This window comes from Montipora foliosa, chromosome 13 (assembly GCF_036669935.1).
Source record: "Montipora foliosa isolate CH-2021 chromosome 13, ASM3666993v2, whole genome shotgun sequence".
NCBI classification, from domain to species: domain Eukaryota; kingdom Metazoa; phylum Cnidaria; class Anthozoa; order Scleractinia; family Acroporidae; genus Montipora; species Montipora foliosa.
This window is the reverse complement of record NC_090881.1, coordinates 37,535,072-37,547,571: the sequence shown is the minus strand read 5'-3', so window position 1 is coordinate 37,547,571 and position 12,500 is coordinate 37,535,072. Positions and strand designations below refer to the sequence as shown.

Here is a 12,500-nt window from a genome sequence, read left to right as displayed (position 1 = left end):
GTTGTACTGACGTGTATTTGATAAGACTTTTAGTGAATTCCGCTGTGTTTCATGTGTTTTTGTGAATTTCACGGGATTTCACAAATTTACCTGAATTTTGCAGTTCCGTGGCCACGGGAAATATCAAAAGCCCTGAGTCTGTTCAAGTGGTGCTACAGCGAAGGTTTAGCCACTACATGTAACTATCTGGTTCCTTGCAAACATTATTGACCATTTCATAGTACCAGTACTTCAGATTGGTTTTTAAATACAATAATTGTTTAATGTTAATTCACAGCAGGCATAAAGAATAAAGAGTATAAAGTGTAAAGAAATCAAAAGGTTGTTACATGTACAGTGTAGTTGAATGCAAATCTGGTATGTTTTAAAATTAATGTTACAGACTGAGGCAGTAATAGTTCACACAACCCATTCAAGCCCAATCGCCATTTAGCCGGCCATTTCCTTCTCTCACTTCCTTTGTAATTTGCATGTCATCATTTCTCATTTTTACCTCTTAAACATTGCTTTCCTTAGTGGCTGAATCTTCCTGAAAGAGAATGATGTTGGTCTCTTATAAACTTTTAAGTTTTTGGGTATTTAAACATGGGATTGTTGAGTTGAAAATTGCAACATAGACCTTTTGTTTTTCTTAAAAATAATTATTAATAAATTTATTTGTATTCTTACTGTAGTGCGCCCTAAAATTGATTATTTGAGCAGTGATTGGGATGTTTGTGAAAACTCCACTGTTATTTTGAGTTGTAATGCAACTGGTGAACCAACACCAAAAATCACCTGGAAAAGAGTATCAGATGATGAGATATTGCCAGCAGTGGATGGGGTTTATGTCATTGACAGCATCAAAGGAAACTCAAGTGGAAGGTATTGCTGCACAGCTGACAATGGAGTTGGAAGTGACAGTAAAACAGTCAACGTGACAGTCAGATGTGAGTACTTTCAATAATTGTAGAGATTCTGCTTTTGGTGACTTCAAAAGAACAGCTTTTACGTGTAAATAGTTTGTTTGATTTGTTTGCTGACTCTACTGAAGACTTATAAAACGTACCATATGAGTACTAACTTGTCTTTTAATTTCTAGTAAAATTGAACGACATTCTACATGTCTGTTGTTGATTTATTACATTGTAATTATTGCCTTGAATTTACATGTATAATACATTTAGTTATTTTCTGTTATTTCAAGAATGCTTTGCTCAAGGGAAAATTAAGTTTTCGTCATTTGATGAAATTTGATCCTCTGAGAGATTGTTACAGGAAGTCCTAGAAGAAGGGCAGCTCTTGTTTGTGACAGTTGTTTTGACACCTGAGCGCAAGTCATCTTATGATTTCGGAGTCAAGTAATGTTGTGTAGTTAGTCGACTAAGTTTATATTAAATGCTATCATCATGGTCCTTAGGTTGATTTGTCAGCAAAACCTGATTTCAGTCAGTTTGGTTTTTAGATCAAGCCATGATCAAACCAGTTTCAACACTTTCAAGAGACCTTGTTATTAGCAGGATTGTCGCTACAACACTTTATCGCATGACAGCAATATTATGGTACCATGTGAGACATCAATTATTGCTGAACAAGATGCAATCATTTTTTTGATGTAACAAGTTACCATGGCAACAGGAAAGCCTTGCAAAGACACCCTATATTTTGGCTTTACATGTACATGTAGTTGCTCATATCTGAAAAATGAACCCGGTAACTCCAACTTTTTATTGCACAAAAGTTATCAGCAGGCCAAGATAAAACTCTCTGCAAAGTTTAAAAAAATTCTGTGGAGTGGATTCTGAGCTACATGTACGTTAAATTTTCAATTATTTAAGATGGCTCTGAATCTACTCTGCAGAATTTTTTAAAAGTTTGCAAAAAGTTTCATTCTGGCATGCTGATTACAGTTTTTTAGAAATAACAAAATCGGGGTCACCCATGGTGGACCCATGGTTGACTATTACTCAAGTTACTTCAAGGAACACAGGCTAGAGAACATGAAGACTTCATCTGGAATAGTCAAAGTGTTTCGGAAACACTTTGCAGTTCATGGGATTCCAAACCAACTATTCATTGACAATGCCATTCACCTCCCAAGAGTTCAAGGAATTTGCGACAAAACATGAGTTTGAAGTCATCATAAGCTCTCCCGGTATCCCCAAAGTAATGGTAAAGTCGAGATGCCATCAATGCTGTAATATTTATAAATATCGTTATTCACTTTCACTTGTTTGAAAGGACGGCAGTTTGGAGCTCTTGATGGTCTTTCATTCGGTATGACATCAGGTGGAAATGGTATGCAAACATGGCCCATATAGATTTTATAAAACATGGTGCCTTGTGAAAGAAGTCTTCGGTGATGGAGCGAGTCCCAGCCAAGACTTTGTACCATGGGTGTAATGTGGCTATAACGCGAGTAGTCGTTAAAGACATATCGAGCGGCTCTTCGTTGGACAGATTCAATTTTATTTACGTTCCGATGCCTGTATGGATTCCATACACAGGACGCGTATTTGAGTTTAGGCCGTACAAGAGTATGGTATGCCATGTCTTTAACTTTATGGCTGCATCCACCCAGTACTCGGCGCAAAAGACCCAGAGTTGAATTAGCATTTTTGCAAATGTTGTCCACATGCTCATTCCAGTTTAAGTTGCTTGATATCGTAACACCGAGGTACTTTGTAGAATTAACTTTGGATATTGGAAGGCCATTTAAAGTGTATTAGAATAGGATTGGAGTCTTTTTACATGTAATTCCTAAATGATAACATTTTTGAACGTTTAAGTTAAGTTGCCAACTTTTTGACCATGAAGATAATTGGTCCAGGTCGTTCTGCAAAGATAAACAGTCCTGGGAACTTTGAATTTCGCTATATAAAATACAATCGTCAGCAAAAAGACGCAAATTAGCATGTATACATTTTGTAATGTCATTTATATACAGTAAAAATAACACTGGCCCCAAAATGTTTAGACCGGTAGATACTGCACCACTTGCTGAGGTAATGAGAGCTTATGATCTGGACTATCATTTGTACGTGGATGATAACGAAAACGGTAGATGTTGATGTCACAAAGTTGAGGATTGAGGAATGTATTGCTGCTATAATTATGTCATTGCATAGACTTCAATGAGTTGAAGTTAAACTTAATCAAGACTGAGAAAACAATAATCCACTCGAAGTACAGTTTTAATTATGTCATTTGACGTGTCCAATAATTATTTGCAAAATATCATTCTATCATCTCAGAAATTTGTCTAGAATTAGGAAATATCCCACTATAGACTCAGCAGCTGCTCTTGTTGACGCATTTGTGTTACGGTGTACATCAGAATTGCATTATTGCAACTTGTTGCTTTATGGCCTACTAAGTATCAATAAAACTATTACAGACTGCGATGTGTCCAAAATACAGCAGCAAGAGTTGTCTGCCAATTCAGTAAGTTTGAACATAAAATGAATTATCACACCAGTCTTACGAGAACTACTGTGGACTGGCTGCCGATTCATTATCAGATTATTTTCAAGTTATTGCTAATAGACAAGCCCAGTCTTTTTTAGTAGTAGGCAAGTTGGCTATAGTAATAAGAAGCAGCCGCCTGCAAGGGCCAGAGGCAAGGGGCATTCTCCTCCAGAAAATTTGGAAATTATTGGCTTCATCAATGGTTGCATCTGGTGCATTTTAGGGTAAACTGAGCCCCCTATTAGATAGCATTAAGATAACAGTAATGAAGAATCACACAAGACCTTCAATTTTCAAATTAAAGCTTTACTCAGCCAAAAGCATTATTGAAACAAAGGATAACTATATATTAGTACAAGCAAGTACTTCTTAACTATGAAAGTGAGAAACTCGCTTGCTGAAAGTTGACTCACGATATACTGTAATTATTATAGAGTCAGTTAAACTGAAGGCTTCAGATCTTCAAATCATTTGTCAATGAGCAATATATTATGTCAATGCAAAGCTATGGGTTTCCAGGGCTATATATTTGATACCGAGTTCCTGCACCAACCTCCTTATGTCCAGAAATGCACCTAATTAGATGCACGCCCAATTTTGACATCCGACACGAAGTGTCCCTTTAAGTCTTGGCAATTGCTACCTATTTTCAACAACAAGGTAAGGATAAAGGTTAGCATTATTTTTAGCTTAGGGTAAATGCCGTAGTAAATCTTTACTTAAAGAGCAGCATTTGGGGGACACTTTGTGACATTTTTTGTCCATATTCCGTGACATGAGTGATGTTGAAGTTGGGGAGAAGAGCAAGGGGACACTTCGTGACGCTTATTGAAATCCGCGATCATCTAATTATGTGCATGTCTGGACATATCGTGATGAAATCGTTTGGATGCCATCTTGTTTGTATCTGCAACAACCGTGGCCGCTGACCATCCATTCGGCTCACTTTTCTACGCCATGAGCACACAATTTTCAAGGCGTTCCCGTAGAAGCGATAGTGTGCGCGGCTGTTGCGGCTGGGGGTTGACCGGTGTATTTTTTGGTTACAATTTGAACTGGTAGAAGAGACCTTTATAGCCTGAGAAACGATGAAGGCTAGCAATATGGAGTTGAAATGTAGTGATATAAAAGGACAACAATTTTGGCAAAAAATGATAAATAAAGTACTTTATTAGTATAACTTGTCTAAATTTATAATTTACAGTGATCACAAACAACTCGAAACTAAGCGGCAGATAATGCGTGGTAGGCGGCCAAATAGCCGGCTGCCGGCACATTTTGACTAGGCTGTTAGACTGAGTATAACATGTACTGCACGTCATTGAATGGGGCAGCCCTAATTTACTTGATGCAGAAGTTACACTTTTGCGGCTTTTCCAGGTCGTTACGATCTGCTAGTAATGGGCTTTTAGTGGGAACTCTTAAAACTTATATTCTTTTTATATTGTAATGTATGAAATTGCTTTGTAAATCCATGTCATTTTTGAAATTGTGAATTAAAGTATCTTGATTTTTGCTATTTTTGTGAAGCACCATGAAGGGAGGATACATTTATGTGCGCTATATTTTATTTTTATTGTTATTATTATTATTATTATTATTATTATTATTATTATTCGTATTATTATTATTCTTATTCTTCTTCTTCTTCTTCTTCTTCTTCTTCTTATTGTTATTGTAGTTTGTTGTCCTACATGTACGTAATGCAAGTGTTTGAAATAAAATGCATGACGATTTGCTTGATGACTCGATTTACAGGTTTGACAAGTTTTTGCTTTTGATCGATCAACAGCAACCTAATATAAGCACGCAAAACCTGGACGGCTGCTCTGTGAATAGTCACGTAAGATAGTTTGTCACGTGAGGAAGCAAGTTATAAGTTGAGCTTTACGTTTCTTCCATTTTCTGACAGAGTTGAATAATAAATCTTTTATGGGCATATTTAGTGTGTAGTATCGTGGCATATTTTTACTTGTCTATTGTGTTTTAACTCTCCCCATGGGCTCGCCGAAATACAGCAAGACCTGTAAAAATATCCCATGAAATCATACACTTAATCGTCCAATAAGCAAAATATTTTAAAGCAGCATGAAATTGTTCTGCAAGCAGTAAATGAGATGAAAAAATTTCCTGCCAAAAAAAGTCAGTTTTTTTCAGCAAAACAAAAAGTTTATAGCTGAGTACAGCATACTCATGCAATACATACAGTTTACATGTATTATGCATTTTTCAATGCAATGGTAAATCCTTATTTTACAAACTGCTGGTACTTGATATTTGCAGTAAACCACTGTGCATGAGTTATAATGTCTTCAACATTCATTTTTATACTTTTTGTTACTTCTGCTGTAGTTGCTGCATCTATTGATGGAATTATCAACTCCTCAAATACTGTGAATGAAGGTGGATTTTTCAACATGACTTGTCAGGCATCTGATAATCCTTTACCAACAAATTATACTTGGATTAACAAGGATGGTGTGCTATTCAAGGAAAGTGTTTTGAGTTTTATCAACATCAGTAGAGCTGAGGCTGGACAATACAGATGTGAAGTGGAAAATCGGTGTGGAATGGATGGCAGAAATGCATATGTGAATGTTTACTGTAAGTACTATAAGCCAATAATAATTCTGTTTAAATTCTGTTGCATGACTGCCTGTGAGAGGATTTGGTTTTTTTGTTTTCTTGTTGTTTTTTGGCTAGCTGTACTGCATGTATAACCTTTAGTTGTTATAATTTGAAAAGCCAAGTTTGAGAGTACTCCCCAAAAGTACCATGTCCCAACCTTTTTAACCACTTCCCCACCACCAAAACAATCCCTTTTTTCGTGACGATCTGATCAGGTCGTGACGACCCGTCATTTGAAAAGTCGACCCGACTTTTGGAAGTGTCAGGTGGTGAGAGAAAGAAAAACTTCGATGAACAAAGGAGGCTGTGCTGCTCAAAAATGTTGTATGCTTCGTTCTCAAAAAGTAGCGACTAAAATATCGATATACGTGTAGAAAATTATAAACATCGACCAGAACAGCATTCGCAAATGTTGCGAATATGTGTCCTTGACACCCTGACAACATGCTGTTCAGAAACAGCAATAATGACTGACTGTAATAGCGCTCCGAAATGTTGAATGCTTCGTTCTTAAAGCGTCGCGAAATCGCCGTACACTTCAGGGTTGTCCAATACACACGAACTGAGTCGGGTCGACTTTTTGGTGAAGACGACCTGTCAAGCGGAAGTTGGGTCCTTGTGTTTGCGGCAGTAAAGTAACAGGAAGTTGTTATTTTAAAGAAGGTTCGAGGAACTTTCTGAAAATGTTGACGGGTCGTGACGACCCGTCTAGTTCGTGACGAGCCGTCATTTGAAAAGTCGACCCGACAATTGGAAATGTCAGGTGGTGAGGGACTTACAAAAAAATCGTGTATTTGTGAAGATAGTGGAGACGGTGAGGCCGGCAGAAAATGTTGAAGAGTCGTGACGACCCGTCTAGTTCGTGACGACCCGTCATTTGAAAAGTCGGCACGACTATTGGAATTGTCAGGTGGTGAGGGACTTAGAAAAAAAACATGTATTTGTAAAGATACGGGAGGCTTTGAGGCCGGCTGAAAATGTTGATGGGTCGTGACGACCCGTCTAGTTCGTGACGGGCCGTCATTTGAGGTGATGATGTCAATCTACCGGGACACAGTTGTTTCGTTATTCACATTTATGTTACTCGTTTGCAATCGTCGCGTAACTTTGAAGCACTAGCCTCTAAGGTGAAACACAAATTAAACAATTTAAAGACACAGGATAGTAACAAGTATGGCGGGTGTAAGCTTACAATTGTAGCTGGAAACGAATTTAGCAAGACTGTGTTGTAGGTTTTATTACTGGGTTGCCTATGGCAAACCAGTCGAGGTCTGCGTTTAGTTTGTTTGTTTTCTTTTTTTTCTTTTTTTTCTTTTTTTTCTTTTTTTTTTTTTTTTTTTTTCCCGTGTCGGTAAAAGTCTTGCCTGTCACTCCCCTGGTAAGTGGTGTCTTTGTGGATAGAGCCTTCTGCGCGTATTTTCGTAGGATCGAGAGGGTAGTGGAACTGCGTAGATTTCTCTGGTGGACACAGTAGAATCATTAACTTAGCCTGCAATGGCGTCGAAAGTCATGCAACGCGAATGGCGTTTTAGTGGATCCTTAAACAAAATATACCCTTATGGAGCTCAATAATGGAAAGTCAGTTGGATAAACTAGGCATGAATCTCAAAAGCGACGAGTACTGGACTTCGACAACAATCTATCGCCCGTCGAGACGAAATCAAAGTGAGCAGTATTTACCTGAAGTACAAGGTAATTTGACACAATTGAGTTTGTTGTCTTCACGCACGCAATGAAATAGGAAGAGGTTTTCGCCTCTAAGAGCAAATATGTTGTTTGTTTCAATAAAACTTTCGCTGGAAAAGGATTCTGTGGTATTTTCTGCCTTTGTGAATTATAATATCATGTTGTGTATTGAATTTTCGAGCTTAAGGTTGAAATGTGATATGCGAGAAGTTTTTTAGTTTTGCTCAGTAAGCGGGAAGGGTTCACAGGCCTGTTGAAAGCGTGCTCGAGTTTCAACAAAATGAGCCCCAAAATCAGTGAAAACTTGTGACGCAGATGAATAATAAAGTAGCTGCTATTTCCAAAATGATGGAATTACCTGGTGATAATAACGTCGTACGCGTCTTGGAGAGTAAATTTTGACTTTGCATAAACAAGAGTTGGGCGATTGTGATCTTTGTTTTGACTCATTTCATTGTCAAACTTTATAACACTTGACAGAAAAAGAAACTTTTTAAAAACCCGGTATCTTGCCATCATTTGACACAGATGCTTCACTGTTTGACGAGTAAACATGCCGCGGTAACGTAATCACGGCGCCCGCTGAATTCCGGCCATGTCACTTTTCGATTTTGCAATTTACTTGAACATAGCAAAAATCTCCCAAAATGTTTGTCGCTGATCGTAACTTTTATATTCTATATTCACGGTTCAAAATTAATGTTGTTTTGATGTCGTAAATATTTTATTCTCGATCGACCGTTCGGGAAACTTCCTTCTGCTCTTTCTGAAAACTGTGTATCAATAGTTATTTGCTTTTTCATCAATATTTGTTTTGCATAAAGCAAGCTAACAAGATCTGTACCTTGCTGAGTTCGCATTTGTTAGAGTTAATAGTATTTTCGGTCCGATGCTTCTGTTTTATGAGGGAAATGTTGTCTTGGTCTCCCATCCAAACACTAACCCCGCCCGGCAGGGCTTAACTTCAGTGAACTTTAGTATTAGAAAGCTGTCAGATGCTCAGAGGGCACACTTGTGGTAAACAGAAGTTGTGGGGGAACTTGAAAATTATCAACATGTCAGCCCAGAAGCCAATGTTTCTCGCTTCTCCTTTATTTGTTGTTCTTCAGAGACTGGAATGCTGTATTTCAATACCACACAATTCAGTGCCTTCTGATTTTCTGTAGCACGTACCACAGGCAACCCAGTGTATGCTTCACAGAAGCATCTCGTTGTATTTGGTCCCCTGCGAGTGATGTTGTAAGGTATCGGTATGCCCCAAAATTGATAATTTTGCCATTTTAGTTTTTGATATTCCCAGGTACACCTCATTGAGTTTTTTTTTTTAATTACAAAAAGTGCTATAAATGTATTGAGTCAATCGGGACTTTGATATTATCCAATGAAGGTGATTTAGATAACCTCCTATGCTGGTCCTTGGCTAATGAGATGAATTTTCAGCCGTCTAAATGTGAGAACCTTAGGGTTTCAAGAAAGCGCATCAGCCCAGTGCGCTGTTATTCTCTTGACAGCACCAGCCTTAATTAGTCTCATCCGTGAAAGATCTGGGTGTCATGGTTACCAAGGACCTAACATGGTCTAACCATGTTAGATACGTGACTGCTAAAGCAAACCGTATGCTTGGTTTTATTAAGAGGAACTGTGCCGGAATAATCAATAATAAAGATGCGCTTAAGCTGCTGTACATTTCCTTGGTACGTTCTCACCTTTGTCATTGTTCTCAAGTATGGGCCCCTCAAACATCAATGCTGATGATGGAGGTTGAGAAAGTCCAAAGACGTGCTTCACGATTTATATGCAAGAACCATAAATTATCTTACAAAGACAGACTTACTAGCCTTAACTTATTACCTATTAATTATTGGCTTGAATATCTAGACATATTGTCAGCCTTCTCAAAATATTTTTGGGGAGTAGGTTATAAGGAAAGTGGAGACGGTTTTGGTGCCAAAGGCACCCAAGCAAGTGCCCAAAGGGCACAAGTTAGGCATGTTTCCCTAGGAAATTTTTGAAATTTAGACACTCACAGATGCAATTTAATGCAATCTGTGGGATTTAAAGTGACGAAATTTCACATGTGGAATTGACACTTGCATGGTATCTGATAAGAAATGCTCGAATGTTAGTTAGATAAACATTTCACGTGCACCACGCAAAAAAAATATTGCGGACGCCAATTTGTACGTCAAACAAGCATTTTTGCAAGCCTTTACATCATCTCCAGTGACTTTACTTTAGAGCTAAAATTGTGTCGTCTGTTTGTTTTTTTTCTGTCTCACCTGTCGTAATAAAAATAAGACATTTTCTGACTGGAAGGAGACGGTCAAACTTTCTGAGGAGGTGGCTCATTGAGCCGTTGACCGGCCGGTTTTGAGAAGGCTGATTGTTCTTTTTTAAATGCAAACTAGGGTATATAACTTTTTGCATTGATAATTACGTTTCCTTTTGTACAGGGAGCTCGCGCCGCGGTGCCTCTAGGATTTTCCTTAAAAATGTTTATGCTAAGACATCTCTTTAGAGATTCGTTTTTTGTAAGAATACCAAATTTATGGAATGCCTTACCTTCTGATCTAAAATCTGAATCTAAAGTTAATGTTTTTGAGAATAAGTTAAAAACATTCTACTTCACTAGATTGTGTTGTATTCGATGCTGATAACGCGCATACTTTCAAACTTGTCTGCTGTAAATGTCGTAGGATTAATAATTTAGTTAGATGTTCTTGTTGAATTATTGTTGTTGTTATTATTATTATTATTATTATTATTATTATTATTATTATTATTATTATTATCTCTTCTTAATCTTTAGAAATTACCAGCGGGGAGGGATTGGTGTAGTTAGTTTTTATGTACATTGTGTGGGTTGGGTTGGGTGCACGTGGGTGATACACCTTGTAGGAGACTTAATGTTCTATTGTGTTGTCACCTGCCTTTGTTGGCAAATTGATTAAATAAATAAATAAAAATAAATATTAACAATAAATAAATAAATAAATAAATAAAAAGTTTGCATAAAAACGTTTCTTCTAGACAAAGTTAGAAAGGAAAACGACTCTACGAATAAATTATCTCAAATTAGAAGCTGTCCACAAATGGCTGGCTTTGTCTCAAAACTCAAATGCAAATTTCATCAAACGAGGCGCACGATTCCAGTTCGTTTACAGCGAGTTTTCATCCCTTTTCGCTGAAATTTGGCAAGAATGTTGCCCGATAATGTGGCAAAAAACTCGTGTCGGGGAGTATTTATTTGTTGCCTCCTTCGAAAGTAATGAGTATTTAAGAAAAGGTACTGCGCGTTTTATAAAAAGTTAAAGTTTGTAAAAAAACAAACCAGACATGTAATCAAAATGCCTCGGCACGTTTTTTTGGATCAAGGTGTGAAGAACGTAGTTTCCGGTTAAATTCTGACCGGAAACGAACTCAAGTTGTGAAACTGCATACTTTTGGAAAATGATGGCTATTTTAGGAAAGGTATTTTATTTCTTGCCTTAAGTCGACTAATAATCGGGATCTACAATTCAACTGACAATTCCTAAGCTTCCAGAAAATATATACTTTATTGGGGTTTTTATGAAACGTGTGACTGTGAAGCAGGGACAACGCGAGGTTGTCATTTGGGATGTACTGCATGATATTTAAATGACGCAAAACTCACGAAATGACTTAATTTGTTATGCTGCGTTCTTCCAACAGATTAGCATTCCGTTTTTCATGAAGAATTTAAATCTGTTAACGACTTCGACGGGTTTAGGTGATTAATATTGGGCAATAGTTTTGAACTTCTTTATTTGCTTGGTTAGCAATCGTGCTGGTTTACTGTTTATTTGTGGATGTTCTGCAACGTGAATGCATAATTTCTTGGGGCCGGACATGGGATGGAAAATGCGGGCCGTTGCTTGTACATATTTTGGGCGTATGTGTTTTAATGAGTACTGGTGTGGAAGGCGTTTTTTTCAACTCAACTCTTAGAATTCGTATATGGTAGAGTAAGGTAGTAGAATTTGAAGTCTGACTTTCCAAATTAAAGATAAAACAAGTCATTAGGATACGGAGTTGGTGCTGATGACTTTGTTAAGCTAAAAGGAACTAAAAGTGCTGCTATAATCGTCACTTTGTTCTTAGATAGGAAGTAGTCATTTTGCAAATATCGTTGCTTCTATGAGAAGGATGGAGTAGTTGGGAAAGAACTTGCATAGCATTTTCGTTTCAGCCACTTTCTCGTTGCAATATCATAGGAGTTGTCACTAGTTCTTTAATAAACAGCAAGTGTTTTGATGATATCACTTTGCGTTGGGAATTGAAGAATTTGAAACAGTCATGGGGTTTGCATGTAAATGTGTTTATTTTAAAAGTTATTAACTGAAACAAGTAATTACAAAGTAGTATAAGAGAGATCTATATATTACAATTTTTTATAAATTGGCTTGCAAGTTATTGGCGGTTGTTGGAATTTTAAAGATGTAGCTATCGCTGACAAAAGCATGAAATATTTTATAATGATATCGAAATGGTGATTTGTGATTAACGACAATGTAAGGTAGTATGAAATATTTGCAGTAGCTATGCTATAATACCAGAAAAAACTTAATTTAGACATATCACAATTAATTTTGACAACTGGCATTATTTCGAGGCTGGGGGAGGGGGGTGGTATATTCGACACTGACTTCCTCTAATCGATTGAAGTGCTGGGTTCATTGTCAGCAGGGGAACGCTTTCTTTTCTTTGTTGGTGTGGCA

The 12,500-nt window shown here is 37.3% G+C and overlaps 1 protein-coding gene across 7 annotated transcripts in view; it reads left to right on the top strand.

Annotated features, from left to right (window-relative positions):
• The window catches only part of LOC137983699 (hemicentin-1-like), a 103,424-nt gene that overhangs the window by 10,181 nt on the left and 80,743 nt on the right, over window positions 1-12,500 (top strand). For all 7 annotated transcript variants that reach the window (XR_011118996.1, XR_011118995.1, XR_011118997.1 and 4 more), the window contains exons 4-5: window positions 675-929; window positions 5,800-6,051. Coding sequence is in view for 4 of the 7 variants with exons in the window: in XM_068830864.1 (XP_068686965.1) it covers window positions 675-929; window positions 5,800-6,051 (507 nt within the window). In the remaining 3 variants the exon portion in view is untranslated. The remainder of the gene's footprint in view (window positions 1-674; window positions 930-5,799; window positions 6,052-12,500) is intronic.